This window comes from Calidris pugnax, unplaced genomic scaffold (genome assembly GCF_001431845.1).
Source record: "Calidris pugnax isolate Ruff unplaced genomic scaffold, ASM143184v1 scaffold135, whole genome shotgun sequence".
Classification (NCBI taxonomy): Eukaryota; Metazoa; Chordata; class Aves; order Charadriiformes; family Scolopacidae; genus Calidris; species Calidris pugnax.
The window spans coordinates 1,897,600-1,914,787 of NW_015090961.1; the positions used below are offsets into that span (position 1 = coordinate 1,897,600).

General features: G+C 50.0%; 1 protein-coding gene across 1 annotated transcript in view; it reads right to left on the reverse strand.

The window, feature by feature from the left end:
• Window positions 1-13,417: 13,417 nt before the first annotated feature.
• Window positions 13,418-17,188, reverse strand: part of AKNA (AT-hook transcription factor) — a 14,562-nt gene continuing 10,791 nt past the window's right edge. The window contains exons 16-18 of the mRNA XM_014952319.1: window positions 16,065-16,230; window positions 15,086-15,280; window positions 13,418-14,216 (exon numbers count right to left, since the gene is read on the reverse strand). Coding sequence (XP_014807805.1) covers window positions 13,934-14,216; window positions 15,086-15,280; window positions 16,065-16,230 — 644 coding nt within the window. The 3' untranslated portion in view covers window positions 13,418-13,933. The remainder of the gene's footprint in view (window positions 14,217-15,085; window positions 15,281-16,064; window positions 16,231-17,188) is intronic.

Here is a 17,188-nt window from a genome sequence, read left to right on the forward strand (position 1 = left end):
AGGAGAGATGGGGAAAAAAACCCATCATCTTTGTTCCTGGTTGTTGGGAAAGCCTTGGGGAGGGAGGAGGATGTTCTTTCCAACACCCAGATGCTTCCAAGGGAAGAGATCCTGGTGTGGCTGAGGCCAAACCCAACACACACCCCTACCACCCCAAGAAATGGAAGAAAATCACCCCAAAACCCAACCACATTTATTTCCTTCAAAAATAGGAGATACCTCAGTACAAAATACCAGCCCAATGGCTCTGTTGGTCGTTACAAAACAGGAGAGATGAGAAAAAAAAACATCATCTTTGCTCCTGGCTGTTGGGAAAGCTTTGAGGAGAGGGGAGGGACACTTTCTTTCCAAGCCCTGGATGCCTCCAAGATAAGAGATCCTGGTGTGGTTGAGGCCAAACCCCCCCAAGAAATGGAAAAAAAATCCACAAAAAACCAACCACATTTATTTCCTTCAAAAATAAGCTATTATCTTAGTACAAAATAGCATCCCAATGGCTCTGTTGGTCGTTACAAAATAGGAGAGATGGGGAAAAAAACCCATCATCTTTGTTCCTGGTTGTTGGGAAAGCCTTGGGGAGGGAGGAGGATGTTCTTTCCAACACCCAGATGCTTCCAAGGGAAGAGATCCTGGTGTGGCTGAGGCCAAACCCAACACACACCCCTACCACCCCAAGAAATGGAAGAAAATCACCCCAAAACCCAACCACATTTATTTCCTTCAAAAATAGGAGATACCTCAGTACAAAATACCAGCCCAATGGCTCTGTTGGTCGTTACAAAACAGGAGAGATGAGAAAAAAAAACATCATCTTTGCTCCTGGCTGTTGGGAAAGCTTTGAGGAGAGGGGAGGGACACTTTCTTTCCAAGCCCTGGATGCCTCCAAGATAAGAGATCCTGGTGTGGTTGAGGCCAAACCCCCCCAAGAAATGGAAAAAAAATCCACAAAAAACCAACCACATTTATTTCCTTCAAAAATAAGCTATTATCTTAGTACAAAATAGCATCCCAATGGCTCTGTTGGTCGTTACAAAATAGGAGAGATGGGGAAAAAAACCCATCATCTTTGTTCCTGGTTGTTGGGAAAGCCTTGGGGAGGGAGGAGGATGTTCTTTCCAACACCCAGATGCTTCCAAGGGAAGAGATCCTGGTGTGGCTGAGGCCAAACCCAACACACACCCCTACCACCCCAAGAAATGGAAGAAAATCACCCCAAAACCCAACCACATTTATTTCCTTCAAAAATAGGAGATACCTCAGTACAAAATACCAGCCCAATGGCTCTGTTGGTCGTTACAAAACAGGAGAGATGAGAAAAAAAAACATCATCTTTGCTCCTGGCTGTTGGGAAAGCTTTGAGGAGAGGGGAGGGACACTTTCTTTCCAAGCCCTGGATGCCTCCAAGATAAGAGATCCTGGTGTGGTTGAGGCCAAACCCCCCCAAGAAATGGAAAAAAAATCCACAAAAAACCAACCACATTTATTTCCTTCAAAAATAAGCTATTATCTTAGTACAAAATAGCATCCCAATGGCTCTGTTGGTCGTTACAAAATAGGAGAGATGGGGAAAAAAACCCATCATCTTTGTTCCTGGTTGTTGGGAAAGCCTTGGGGAGGGAGGAGGATGTTCTTTCCAACACCCAGATGCTTCCAAGGGAAGAGATCCTGGTGTGGCTGAGGCCAAACCCAACACACACCCCTACCACCCCAAGAAATGGAAGAAAATCACCCCAAAACCCAACCACATTTATTTCCTTCAAAAATAGGAGATACCTCAGTACAAAATACCAGCCCAATGGCTCTGTTGGTCGTTACAAAACAGGAGAGATGAGAAAAAAAAACATCATCTTTGCTCCTGGCTGTTGGGAAAGCTTTGAGGAGAGGGGAGGGACACTTTCTTTCCAAGCCCTGGATGCCTCCAAGATAAGAGATCCTGGTGTGGTTGAGGCCAAACCCCCCCAAGAAATGGAAAAAAAATCCACAAAAAACCAACCACATTTATTTCCTTCAAAAATAAGCTATTATCTTAGTACAAAATAGCATCCCAATGGCTCTGTTGGTCGTTACAAAATAGGAGAGATGGGGAAAAAAACCCATCATCTTTGTTCCTGGTTGTTGGGAAAGCCTTGGGGAGGGAGGAGGATGTTCTTTCCAACACCCAGATGCTTCCAAGGGAAGAGATCCTGGTGTGGCTGAGGCCAAACCCAACACACACCCCTACCACCCCAAGAAATGGAAGAAAATCACCCCAAAACCCAACCACATTTATTTCCTTCAAAAATAGGAGATACCTCAGTACAAAATACCAGCCCAATGGCTCTGTTGGTCGTTACAAAACAGGAGAGATGAGAAAAAAAAACATCATCTTTGCTCCTGGCTGTTGGGAAAGCTTTGAGGAGAGGGGAGGGACACTTTCTTTCCAAGCCCTGGATGCCTCCAAGATAAGAGATCCTGGTGTGGTTGAGGCCAAACCCCCCCAAGAAATGGAAAAAAAATCCACAAAAAACCAACCACATTTATTTCCTTCAAAAATAAGCTATTATCTTAGTACAAAATAGCATCCCAATGGCTCTGTTGGTCGTTACAAAATAGGAGAGATGGGGAAAAAAACCCATCATCTTTGTTCCTGGTTGTTGGGAAAGCCTTGGGGAGGGAGGAGGATGTTCTTTCCAACACCCAGATGCTTCCAAGGGAAGAGATCCTGGTGTGGCTGAGGCCAAACCCAACACACACCCCTACCACCCCAAGAAATGGAAGAAAATCACCCCAAAACCCAACCACATTTATTTCCTTCAAAAATAGGAGATACCTCAGTACAAAATACCAGCCCAATGGCTCTGTTGGTCGTTACAAAACAGGAGAGATGAGAAAAAAAAACATCATCTTTGCTCCTGGCTGTTGGGAAAGCTTTGAGGAGAGGGGAGGGACACTTTCTTTCCAAGCCCTGGATGCCTCCAAGATAAGAGATCCTGGTGTGGTTGAGGCCAAACCCCCCCAAGAAATGGAAAAAAAATCCACAAAAAACCAACCACATTTATTTCCTTCAAAAATAAGCTATTATCTTAGTACAAAATAGCATCCCAATGGCTCTGTTGGTCGTTACAAAATAGGAGAGATGGGGAAAAAAACCCATCATCTTTGTTCCTGGTTGTTGGGAAAGCCTTGGGGAGGGAGGAGGATGTTCTTTCCAACACCCAGATGCTTCCAAGGGAAGAGATCCTGGTGTGGCTGAGGCCAAACCCAACACACACCCCTACCACCCCAAGAAATGGAAGAAAATCACCCCAAAACCCAACCACATTTATTTCCTTCAAAAATAGGAGATACCTCAGTACAAAATACCAGCCCAATGGCTCTGTTGGTCGTTACAAAACAGGAGAGATGAGAAAAAAAAACATCATCTTTGCTCCTGGCTGTTGGGAAAGCTTTGAGGAGAGGGGAGGGACACTTTCTTTCCAAGCCCTGGATGCCTCCAAGATAAGAGATCCTGGTGTGGTTGAGGCCAAACCCCCCCAAGAAATGGAAAAAAAATCCACAAAAAACCAACCACATTTATTTCCTTCAAAAATAAGCTATTATCTTAGTACAAAATAGCATCCCAATGGCTCTGTTGGTCGTTACAAAATAGGAGAGATGGGGAAAAAAACCCATCATCTTTGTTCCTGGTTGTTGGGAAAGCCTTGGGGAGGGAGGAGGATGTTCTTTCCAACACCCAGATGCTTCCAAGGGAAGAGATCCTGGTGTGGCTGAGGCCAAACCCAACACACACCCCTACCACCCCAAGAAATGGAAGAAAATCACCCCAAAACCCAACCACATTTATTTCCTTCAAAAATAGGAGATACCTCAGTACAAAATACCAGCCCAATGGCTCTGTTGGTCGTTACAAAACAGGAGAGATGAGAAAAAAAAACATCATCTTTGCTCCTGGCTGTTGGGAAAGCTTTGAGGAGAGGGGAGGGACACTTTCTTTCCAAGCCCTGGATGCCTCCAAGATAAGAGATCCTGGTGTGGTTGAGGCCAAACCCCCCCAAGAAATGGAAAAAAAATCCACAAAAAACCAACCACATTTATTTCCTTCAAAAATAAGCTATTATCTTAGTACAAAATAGCATCCCAATGGCTCTGTTGGTCGTTACAAAATAGGAGAGATGGGGAAAAAAACCCATCATCTTTGTTCCTGGTTGTTGGGAAAGCCTTGGGGAGGGAGGAGGATGTTCTTTCCAACACCCAGATGCTTCCAAGGGAAGAGATCCTGGTGTGGCTGAGGCCAAACCCAACACACACCCCTACCACCCCAAGAAATGGAAGAAAATCACCCCAAAACCCAACCACATTTATTTCCTTCAAAAATAGGAGATACCTCAGTACAAAATACCAGCCCAATGGCTCTGTTGGTCGTTACAAAACAGGAGAGATGAGAAAAAAAAACATCATCTTTGCTCCTGGCTGTTGGGAAAGCTTTGAGGAGAGGGGAGGGACACTTTCTTTCCAAGCCCTGGATGCCTCCAAGATAAGAGATCCTGGTGTGGTTGAGGCCAAACCCCCCCAAGAAATGGAAAAAAAATCCACAAAAAACCAACCACATTTATTTCCTTCAAAAATAAGCTATTATCTTAGTACAAAATAGCATCCCAATGGCTCTGTTGGTCGTTACAAAATAGGAGAGATGGGGAAAAAAACCCATCATCTTTGTTCCTGGTTGTTGGGAAAGCCTTGGGGAGGGAGGAGGATGTTCTTTCCAACACCCAGATGCTTCCAAGGGAAGAGATCCTGGTGTGGCTGAGGCCAAACCCAACACACACCCCTACCACCCCAAGAAATGGAAGAAAATCACCCCAAAACCCAACCACATTTATTTCCTTCAAAAATAGGAGATACCTCAGTACAAAATACCAGCCCAATGGCTCTGTTGGTCGTTACAAAACAGGAGAGATGAGAAAAAAAAACATCATCTTTGCTCCTGGCTGTTGGGAAAGCTTTGAGGAGAGGGGAGGGACACTTTCTTTCCAAGCCCTGGATGCCTCCAAGATAAGAGATCCTGGTGTGGTTGAGGCCAAACCCCCCCAAGAAATGGAAAAAAAATCCACAAAAAACCAACCACATTTATTTCCTTCAAAAATAAGCTATTATCTTAGTACAAAATAGCATCCCAATGGCTCTGTTGGTCGTTACAAAATAGGAGAGATGGGGAAAAAAACCCATCATCTTTGTTCCTGGTTGTTGGGAAAGCCTTGGGGAGGGAGGAGGATGTTCTTTCCAACACCCAGATGCTTCCAAGGGAAGAGATCCTGGTGTGGCTGAGGCCAAACCCAACACACACCCCTACCACCCCAAGAAATGGAAGAAAATCACCCCAAAACCCAACCACATTACAAAATAGGAGAGATGGAAAAAAAAACCCATCATCTTTGTTCCTGGTTGTTGGGAAAGCCTTGGGGAGGGAGGAGGATGTTCTTTCCAACACCCAGATGCTTCCAAGGGAAGAGATCCTGGTGTGGCTGAGGCCAAACCCAACACACACCCCTACCACCCCAAGAAATGGAAGAATACCATCCCAATGGCTCTGAGGGTTGTTACAAAATAGGAGAGATGGGGAAAAAAACCCATTATCTTTGTTCCTGGCTGTTGGGAAAGCCTTGGGGAGGGGGGAGGATGTTCTTTCCAACTCCCAGATGCCTCCAAGGGAAGAGATCTTGCTATGGCTGAGGTCAAACCCAACACCCCCTCCCCACCACCCCAAGAAATGGAAGAAAATCGCCCCAAAACCAACCACATTTATTTCCTTCAAAAATAGGCGATATCTCAGTACAAAATGCCAGCCCAATGGCTCTGTTGGTTGTTACAAAGTAGGAGAGATGAGAAAAACCCCATCATCTTTGCTCCTGGCTGTTGGGAAAGCCTCAGGGAGGCAGGAGGACGTTCTTCCCAACCCCCAGATGCCTCCAAGGGAAGAGATCTTGCTATGGCTGAGGTCAAACCCAACACACACCCCTCCACCCCAAGAAATGGAAGAAAATCGCCCCAAAACCAACCGCATTTATTTCCTTCAAAAATAGGCGATATCTCAGTACAAAATGCCAGCCCAATGGCTCTGTTGGTTGTTACAAAGTAGGAGAGATGAGAAAAAAACCCATCATCTTTGTTCCTGGTTGTTGGGAAAGCCTCAGGGAGGCAGGAGGACGTTCTTCCCAACCCCCAGATGCCTCCAAGGGAAGAGATCCTGGTGTTATCTTTGTTCCTGGCTGTTGGGAAAGCCTTGGGGAGGGGGGAGGATGTTCTTTCCAACTCCCAGATGCCTCCAAGGGAAGAGATCTTGCTGTGGCTGAGGTCAAACCCAACACCCCCTCCCCACCACCCCAAGAAATGGAAGAAAATCGCCCCAAAACCAACCACATTTATTTCCTTCAAAAATAGGCGATATCTCAGTACAAAATGCCAGCCCAATGGCTCTGTTGGTTGTTACAAAGTAGGAGAGATGAGAAAAACCCCATCATCTTTGCTCCTGGCTGTTGGGAAAGCCTCAGGGAGGGAGGGGGGGCACGTTCTTCCCAACCCACAGATGCCTCCAAGGCAAGAGATCCTGGTGTGGTTGAGGCCAAACCCCCCCGAGAAATGGAAAAAAAATCCCCCAAACCCAACCACATTTATTTCCTTCAAAAATAGGAGATATCTCAGTACAAAATACCAGCCCAATGGCTCTGTTGGTCGTTACAAAATAGGAGAGATGAGAAAAAAACCCATCATCTTTGTTCCTGGTTGTTGGGAAAGCCTCAGGGAGGCAGGAGGACGTTCTTCCCAACCCCCAGATGCCTCCAAGGGAAGAGATCCTGGTGTGGCTGAGGTCAAACCCAACACACACCCCTCCACCCCAAGAAATGGAAGAAAATCGCCCCAAAACCCAACCACATTTATTTCCTTCAAAAATAGGTGATATCTCAGTACAAAATACCATCCCAATGGCTCTGTTGGTCGTTACAAAATAGGAGAGATGAGAAAAAAAAAACATCATCTTTGCTCCTGGCTGTTGGGAAAGCTTTGAGGAGAGGGGAGGGACACTTTCTTTCCAAGCCCTGGATGCCTCCAAGATAAGAGATCCTGGTGTGGTTGAGGCCAAACCCCCCCAAGAAATGGAAAAAAAATCCACAAAAAACCAACCACATTTATTTCCTTCAAAAATAAGCTATTATCTTAGTACAAAATAGCATCCCAATGGCTCTGTTGGTCGTTACAAAATAGGAGAGATGGGGAAAAAAACCCATCATCTTTGTTCCTGGTTGTTGGGAAAGCCTTGGGGAGGGAGGAGGATGTTCTTTCCAACACCCAGATGCTTCCAAGGGAAGAGATCCTGGTGTGGCTGAGGCCAAACCCAACACACACCCCTACCACCCCAAGAAATGGAAGAAAATCACCCCAAAACCCAACCACATTTATTTCCTTCAAAAATAGGAGATACCTCAGTACAAAATACCAGCCCAATGGCTCTGTTGGTCGTTACAAAACAGGAGAGATGAGAAAAAAAAACATCATCTTTGCTCCTGGCTGTTGGGAAAGCTTTGAGGAGAGGGGAGGGACACTTTCTTTCCAAGCCCTGGATGCCTCCAAGATAAGAGATCCTGGTGTGGTTGAGGCCAAACCCCCCCAAGAAATGGAAAAAAAATCCACAAAAAACCAACCACATTTATTTCCTTCAAAAATAAGCTATTATCTTAGTACAAAATAGCATCCCAATGGCTCTGTTGGTCGTTACAAAATAGGAGAGATGGGGAAAAAAACCCATCATCTTTGTTCCTGGTTGTTGGGAAAGCCTTGGGGAGGGAGGAGGATGTTCTTTCCAACACCCAGATGCTTCCAAGGGAAGAGATCCTGGTGTGGCTGAGGCCAAACCCAACACACACCCCTACCACCCCAAGAAATGGAAGAAAATCACCCCAAAACCCAACCACATTTATTTCCTTCAAAAATAGGAGATACCTCAGTACAAAATACCAGCCCAATGGCTCTGTTGGTCGTTACAAAACAGGAGAGATGAGAAAAAAAAACATCATCTTTGCTCCTGGCTGTTGGGAAAGCTTTGAGGAGAGGGGAGGGACACTTTCTTTCCAAGCCCTGGATGCCTCCAAGATAAGAGATCCTGGTGTGGTTGAGGCCAAACCCCCCCGAGAAAATCCACAAAAAACCAACCACATTTATTTCCTTCAAAAATAAGCTATTATCTTAGTACAAAATAGCATCCCAATGGCTCTGTTGGTCGTTACAAAATAGGAGAGATGGGGAAAAAAACCCATCATCTTTGTTCCTGGTTGTTGGGAAAGCCTTGGGGAGGGAGGAGGATGTTCTTTCCAACACCCAGATGCTTCCAAGGGAAGAGATCCTGGTGTGGCTGAGGCCAAACCCAACACACACCCCTACCACCCCAAGAAATGGAAGAAAATCACCCCAAAACCCAACCACATTTATTTCCTTCAAAAATAGGAGATACCTCAGTACAAAATACCAGCCCAATGGCTCTGTTGGTCGTTACAAAACAGGAGAGATGAGAAAAAAAAACATCATCTTTGCTCCTGGCTGTTGGGAAAGCTTTGAGGAGAGGGGAGGGACACTTTCTTTCCAAGCCCTGGATGCCTCCAAGATAAGAGATCCTGGTGTGGTTGAGGCCAAACCCCCCCAAGAAATGGAAAAAAAATCCACAAAAAACCAACCACATTTATTTCCTTCAAAAATAAGCTATTATCTTAGTACAAAATAGCATCCCAATGGCTCTGTTGGTCGTTACAAAATAGGAGAGATGGGGAAAAAAACCCATCATCTTTGTTCCTGGTTGTTGGGAAAGCCTTGGGGAGGGAGGAGGATGTTCTTTCCAACACCCAGATGCTTCCAAGGGAAGAGATCCTGGTGTGGCTGAGGCCAAACCCAACACACACCCCTACCACCCCAAGAAATGGAAGAAAATCACCCCAAAACCCAACCACATTTATTTCCTTCAAAAATAGGAGATACCTCAGTACAAAATACCAGCCCAATGGCTCTGTTGGTCGTTACAAAACAGGAGAGATGAGAAAAAAAAACATCATCTTTGCTCCTGGCTGTTGGGAAAGCTTTGAGGAGAGGGGAGGGACACTTTCTTTCCAAGCCCTGGATGCCTCCAAGATAAGAGATCCTGGTGTGGTTGAGGCCAAACCCCCCCAAGAAATGGAAAAAAAATCCACAAAAAACCAACCACATTTATTTCCTTCAAAAATAAGCTATTATCTTAGTACAAAATAGCATCCCAATGGCTCTGTTGGTCGTTACAAAATAGGAGAGATGGGGAAAAAAACCCATCATCTTTGTTCCTGGTTGTTGGGAAAGCCTTGGGGAGGGAGGAGGATGTTCTTTCCAACACCCAGATGCTTCCAAGGGAAGAGATCCTGGTGTGGCTGAGGCCAAACCCAACACACACCCCTACCACCCCAAGAAATGGAAGAAAATCACCCCAAAACCCAACCACATTTATTTCCTTCAAAAATAGGAGATACCTCAGTACAAAATACCAGCCCAATGGCTCTGTTGGTCGTTACAAAACAGGAGAGATGAGAAAAAAAAACATCATCTTTGCTCCTGGCTGTTGGGAAAGCTTTGAGGAGAGGGGAGGGACACTTTCTTTCCAAGCCCTGGATGCCTCCAAGATAAGAGATCCTGGTGTGGTTGAGGCCAAACCCCCCCAAGAAATGGAAAAAAAATCCACAAAAAACCAACCACATTTATTTCCTTCAAAAATAAGCTATTATCTTAGTACAAAATAGCATCCCAATGGCTCTGTTGGTCGTTACAAAATAGGAGAGATGGGGAAAAAAACCCATCATCTTTGTTCCTGGTTGTTGGGAAAGCCTTGGGGAGGGAGGAGGATGTTCTTTCCAACACCCAGATGCTTCCAAGGGAAGAGATCCTGGTGTGGCTGAGGCCAAACCCAACACACACCCCTACCACCCCAAGAAATGGAAGAAAATCACCCCAAAACCCAACCACATTTATTTCCTTCAAAAATAGGAGATACCTCAGTACAAAATACCAGCCCAATGGCTCTGTTGGTCGTTACAAAACAGGAGAGATGAGAAAAAAAAACATCATCTTTGCTCCTGGCTGTTGGGAAAGCTTTGAGGAGAGGGGAGGGACACTTTCTTTCCAAGCCCTGGATGCCTCCAAGATAAGAGATCCTGGTGTGGTTGAGGCCAAACCCCCCCAAGAAATGGAAAAAAAATCCACAAAAAACCAACCACATTTATTTCCTTCAAAAATAAGCTATTATCTTAGTACAAAATAGCATCCCAATGGCTCTGTTGGTCGTTACAAAATAGGAGAGATGGGGAAAAAAACCCATCATCTTTGTTCCTGGTTGTTGGGAAAGCCTTGGGGAGGGAGGAGGATGTTCTTTCCAACACCCAGATGCTTCCAAGGGAAGAGATCCTGGTGTGGCTGAGGCCAAACCCAACACACACCCCTACCACCCCAAGAAATGGAAGAAAATCACCCCAAAACCCAACCACATTTATTTCCTTCAAAAATAGGAGATACCTCAGTACAAAATACCAGCCCAATGGCTCTGTTGGTCGTTACAAAACAGGAGAGATGAGAAAAAAAAACATCATCTTTGCTCCTGGCTGTTGGGAAAGCTTTGAGGAGAGGGGAGGGACACTTTCTTTCCAAGCCCTGGATGCCTCCAAGATAAGAGATCCTGGTGTGGTTGAGGCCAAACCCCCCCAAGAAATGGAAAAAAAATCCACAAAAAACCAACCACATTTATTTCCTTCAAAAATAAGCTATTATCTTAGTACAAAATAGCATCCCAATGGCTCTGTTGGTCGTTACAAAATAGGAGAGATGGGGAAAAAAACCCATCATCTTTGTTCCTGGTTGTTGGGAAAGCCTTGGGGAGGGAGGAGGATGTTCTTTCCAACACCCAGATGCTTCCAAGGGAAGAGATCCTGGTGTGGCTGAGGCCAAACCCAACACACACCCCTACCACCCCAAGAAATGGAAGAAAATCACCCCAAAACCCAACCACATTTATTTCCTTCAAAAATAGGAGATACCTCAGTACAAAATACCAGCCCAATGGCTCTGTTGGTCGTTACAAAACAGGAGAGATGAGAAAAAAAAACATCATCTTTGCTCCTGGCTGTTGGGAAAGCTTTGAGGAGAGGGGAGGGACACTTTCTTTCCAAGCCCTGGATGCCTCCAAGATAAGAGATCCTGGTGTGGTTGAGGCCAAACCCCCCCAAGAAATGGAAAAAAAATCCACAAAAAACCAACCACATTTATTTCCTTCAAAAATAAGCTATTATCTTAGTACAAAATAGCATCCCAATGGCTCTGTTGGTCGTTACAAAATAGGAGAGATGGGGAAAAAAACCCATCATCTTTGTTCCTGGTTGTTGGGAAAGCCTTGGGGAGGGAGGAGGATGTTCTTTCCAACACCCAGATGCTTCCAAGGGAAGAGATCCTGGTGTGGCTGAGGCCAAACCCAACACACACCCCTACCACCCCAAGAAATGGAAGAAAATCACCCCAAAACCCAACCACATTTATTTCCTTCAAAAATAGGAGATACCTCAGTACAAAATACCAGCCCAATGGCTCTGTTGGTCGTTACAAAACAGGAGAGATGAGAAAAAAAAACATCATCTTTGCTCCTGGCTGTTGGGAAAGCTTTGAGGAGAGGGGAGGGACACTTTCTTTCCAAGCCCTGGATGCCTCCAAGATAAGAGATCCTGGTGTGGTTGAGGCCAAACCCCCCCAAGAAATGGAAAAAAAATCCACAAAAAACCAACCACATTTATTTCCTTCAAAAATAAGCTATTATCTTAGTACAAAATAGCATCCCAATGGCTCTGTTGGTCGTTACAAAATAGGAGAGATGGGGAAAAAAACCATCATCTTTGTTCCTTGCAATTGCATTTGGGGGTAATTAAATACTCTCCCCACCTGCCCCAGCTGGGCTGGGGGGGGTCACAGCTTCCAGCGCAGCCGTGACCTGTCCCGCTTGGGACACAGGTAGGGGCAGATGCCACCAGAAAGACATAAATCCTCTTTAAAATCCATCCCCCCAACCCACCCCTCTCCCCAAAAAGGGCAGGGGCAGCCTGTGTGTTGTCCCCGACCTGTCCCACTTGGGACACAGGTAGGGGCAGATGCCACCAGAAAGACATAAATCCTCTTTAAAATCCATCCCCCCAACCCACCCCTCTCCCCAAAAAGGGCAGGGGCAGCCTGTGTGTTGTCCCCCCCCAACCCCAGGGCTGGTTGCAGGATCTGGGCTCAGTGGCTTTGCAACCAATTGGGGAGGTTCTAGACCTGAGTTATTCACGGGGGGGGTGTTAGCCATTTCCCCCCCCAAAAAAATGTGGGGTGTCGTACAAAAAAATCCCCCAGAAATTATTAAAAAATAAATAACTTTGAGACGGGCACTTTAGGTAGGTCCTACACATAAACACGGCCAGGGGCACGGCAGGTTGAGATGCTGAGGGATGGAGAGGGGGGGTTTGGTTGGACCCATCTGGGGGGGGCACAGGGTGCAGGTCCCATGTGGGTGTCCCCCCCCACCACAGGGTTTGTGGGGTGCAGAGCACCTGAGGCACCACCTTGCCCTCTCCAAGGGCTGCCCCAACCACATCCATCCCGCTAAAAAATAAACATTAATTCATCCCAAAACCAGCCTGGGGGGAGAGGGGCTCTGCAGAGTGCCCCCCCCCCTGCCCCTGCCTCAGTCTCACCAAGTGATTTGTCCTCTACCAGCCCCAATTCCCTGGGAATCCCAAGGAAAATCCCAAATCCTTCTTTTTTTTGTTTTTTTTTCTGCCCGAATAACACTGTGGGTGGCCACATCCAGAGCTGGCCAAAAAAAAAAAAAACCCCAAAAACCCCTCGAATGCCCTAAGGATTATGCTGGAAATTAAAACCAAAACATATATATGTATCTCTAGATAGATACACATATATATATATACGTACACACACATATTATATATCATCGATCATCCCTTAAAGAGTGATTTAGCTGCTCGCTAGCTACCTTGGAGAAAGAAAAATTCACGTAAAACCACAAAAAAAAGAGCTTTCCCAGGGAGGACCCGGGTGGGGTCAAGTCCAAGGGCAGAGCAGGGGGTGGAGGGGGGGCCCCCGGAGATGCCTAAAGGCTGGAAAAAGGGGGTGAATAGGGAATTGGGGGTATTTCTGCCCACGGAGGTAAATGCAGCTGCCAAGGCAGGGGGGTCTACCTGCGTTGGGGTAGGACCTACACAAAGTTGGGGCACCCCCAGAAGTGCTAAGCTGGGGGTGGCATCTGCCCTGGGGCACCCCCTTGGTCCCAGGGGATGGTGGCCTCCCGCTGGGAAGAGCTTTCCCAGGGAGGACCGGCTGGGGTCAAGGTCAAGGGCAGAGCAAGGGGTGGAGGGGGGGCCCCCAGAGATGCCTAAAGGCTGGAAAAAGGGGGTGAATAGGGAATTGGGGGTATTTCTGCCCACGGAGGTAAATGCAGCTGCCAAGGCAGGGGGGTCTACCTGCGTTGGGGTAGGACCTACACAAAGTTGGGGCACCCCCAGAAGTGCTAAGCTGGGGGTGGCATCTGCCCTGGGGCACCCCCTTGGTCCCAGGATGGTGGCCTCCTGTCGGGTCTGTGCTGGCACCCCGGGATGCAGGTCTCAGAAGACCTCTGCCCCTCACCCCACCAGCTTGGGTGGCCTTGAGAAGGGATGGACAGATGGACAAGTGACACAGGAGGTCTAGGACAAGCTGGGTGGGAGTTGGCGCAGAACCCCATGGAGATGCCTCCAACCCTGCCATCCCCAGACCCGGCGGGGAGCATCCAGTGCAGGGATGCTGATGGGGTGGACCATCCTCTTCCTCCTGCTCCCCACGAGGGATGGGGAGGGTTTTAGGGGTGCTGACAGGACCCTCAGAAGAGGCAGGAGCCCCGCAGGTCCCTCACCCGGCTCAGCTCGGCGCCCAGCACCCGGCTCATGCGGGTGGTGGTGACCCTCATGCTCTGGGCAACCTCTACGGCCCGGCTCAGCGACTGGTTGAGGTCCTCCAGCTCCTCCAGCTCCAAGGTCAGGCAGCGGTGGGGGGCAGCGGCGTGTGGCCGGGGGGGATGCTCTACCCGCTGGAGCCCCACGGGGTGTTGAAGGGGGACCCCAGGCACGGCTGGGGCTGAGGTAGGTACCGCTGGGGAGCAGTAGCTGGGAAGAAGAAGGGGACACGGGCTTGGCTTTGCTCCACGCACCGTGTCCCCACAGCCTTGTTTTTCAACCCCTCTCCCCCTCAGGAGGGTGACAGATGTCCCCAAGGGAGTGCAGAGAGTGGCAGCCCCATAGATGTCCCCAGGGGGGTGCAGCAAGGGACAGCCCCATAGATGTCCCCCCATCTCATCCATCTCCAACCCTCAGCACCCATCAGGGGGTGCAAACCCTCACCCCACACACCCCCCAAAAAGGAGCTGGAGGCTACGTGACCCCGCTCCCAGCCCCCTGCCACCAGGGTGAGTAGCTGGGAAGAAGAAGGGGACACATTGGTTTGGGCTTTGCTCTGTGGACTGTGTCCCCACAGGGCTCTGTGCCCCAACTCTGCCCTGGTTTTCATCCATCTCCAACTCTCAGAACCCACAGAACGCTATGGGGTTGGAAGGGACCTCTGGAGATCATCATCTCCAACCCCCTGCCAGAGCAGGTCCACCCAGAGCAGGTCCCACATGAACATCTCCAGGTGGGGTTTGAATGTCTCCAGAGAAGGAGACTCCACCACCTCCCTGGGCAGCCTCTTCCAGGGCTCTGCCACTGCCACCCTCAAAGTGAAGAAGTTCCTCCTCACGTTTAGGTGGAACTTCTTACATTCAAGCTTGTGCCCATCGGGGGGTGCTCACCCCCACGCAGACCCCCCCTAAAAAGGAGCTGGGGGCTGCCTCACCCCATTCCCAGCCTCCTGCCACCAGGGTCCCTGGGCTCCGTGGTAGGTCCCTGTGGTGGGCACAGCGTTCACCACCACCCCCCTCCCCAGGAGATGCTGACCTCCCCCTTGGTGTCCCCCCCACCCCGTCGCAGAGCATCCTTACAGCACGGAGGGGGCATAAGGCACGAGGGGGACGGGGGCAAGGCAGCCGATGGCGGTGGTGGCACCGGGGCTGGCCGCCAGGTACCAAAGTCCAGGGTGCTGTGGCTTCTCGGCGCGGGGACCGACGTGGGAGACCGGGGGGGACGTGCCACTGGGGCCACGCTCTGCTGTGGGGAGGAAGGGGGTTAGATGTCCCCTGGGGGGGTTAGTTGTCCCCAAAGGTGTTAGATGTCCCCAGGGGGGTGCAGAGAGTGGTAGCCCCATAGAGGTCCCCAGGGGGGTGCAGCAAGGGACAGCCCCACTGATGTCCCCATAGTGAGCGGCAGCCCCATAGATGTCCCTGGGGGTGACAGATGTCCCGAGGGGGGTGCAGAGAGTGGCAGCCCCATATGCGTGACCCCGCTCCCAGCCCCCTGCCATCAGGGTGAGTAGTTGGGAAGAAGAAAGGGACACATTGGCTTGGACTTTGCTCCGTGGACTGTGTCCCCACAGGGCTCTGTGCCCCAACTCTGCCCTGGTTTTCATCCATCTCCAACTCTCAGAACCCACAGAACGCTATGGGGTTGGAAGGGACCTCTGGAGATCATCATCTCCAACCCCCTGCCAGAGCAGGTCCACCCAGAGCAGGTCCCACATGAACATCTCCAGGTGGGGTTTGAATGTCTCCAGAGAAGGAGACTCCACCACCTCCCTGGGCAGCCTCTTCCAGGGCTCTGCCACTGCCACCCTCAAAGTGAAGAAGTTCCTCCTCACGTTTAGGTGGAACTTCTTACATTCTCAGGGGGTGCTCACCCCCAGGCAGACCCCCCCAAAAAGGAGCTGGGGGCTGCCTCACCCCATTCCCAGCCTCCTGCCACCAGTGTCCCTGGGCTCCGTGGCAGGTCTCTGGGGTGGGCACAGCATTCACCACCACCCCCCTCCCCAGGAGATGCTGACCTCCCCCTTGGTGTCCCCCCCACCCCGTCGCAGAGCATCCTTACAGCACGGAGGGGGCATAAGGCACGAGGGGGACGGGGGCAAGGCAGCCGATGGCGGTGGTGGCACCGGGGCTGGCCGCCAGGTACCAAAGTCCAGGGTGCTGTGGCTTCTCGGCGCGGGGACCGACGTGGGAGACCGGGGGGGACGTGCCACTGGGGCCACGCTCTGCTGTGGGGAGGAAGGGGGTTAGATGTCCCCTGGGGGGGTTAGTTGTCCCCAAAGGTGTTAGATGTCCCCAGGGGGGTGCAGAGAGTGGTAGCCCCATAGAGGTCCCCAGGGGGGTGCAGCAAGGGACAGCCCCACTGATGTCCCCATAGTGAGCGGCAGCCCCATAGATGTCCCTGGGGGTGACAGATGTCCCCAAGGGGGTGCAGAGAGTGGCAGCCCCATAGATGTCCCCAAAGGTGTTAGATGTCCCCAGAGGGGTGCAGAGAATGGCAGCCCCATAGGTGTCCCCAGGGAGGTGACAGATGTCCCCAAGGGGGTACAGAGAGTGGCAGCCCCATAGATGTCCCTGGGGGTGACAGATGTCCCCAGGGGGGTGCAGGGAGTAGCAGCCCCATAGATGTCCCTGGGGGTGACAGTGGGGACCCCCATGTCCCTGACCCCATGTCCCCAACCCCAGGGCTGCCCCTGTCCCACAAGCCTGGGGACCCCCATGTCATGAGTTTGGAGGACTCAGCCCCAGTGGGGTTCCTGACTTTCCCAGAAAGGAAAACCGGCCGCTGTCCCGGGGGGGAAGATGCTGGTGGCTTTGGGGACCTAAGAGTGGTAGTCCCATAGATGTCCCCAGGGGGGTGCAGCAAGGGACAGCCCCACTGACGTCCCCATAGTGAGCGGCAGCCCCATAGATGTCCCTAGGGGTGACAGATGTCCCCAGGGGGGGTGCAGAGATGTCCCTGGGGGGTGCAGAGAGTGGTAGCCCCATAGATGTCCCCAGGGGTGTGCAGCAAGGGACAGCCCCACTGATGTCCCTGGGGGTGACAGATGTCCCCAGGGGGGTGCAATGAGTAGCAGCCCCATAGGTGTCCCCAAAGGTGTAGGATGTCCCCAGGGGGGTGCAGAGAGTGGCAGCCCCATAGGTGTCCCCAGGGGGGTGCAGCAAGGGACAGCCCCACAGATGACC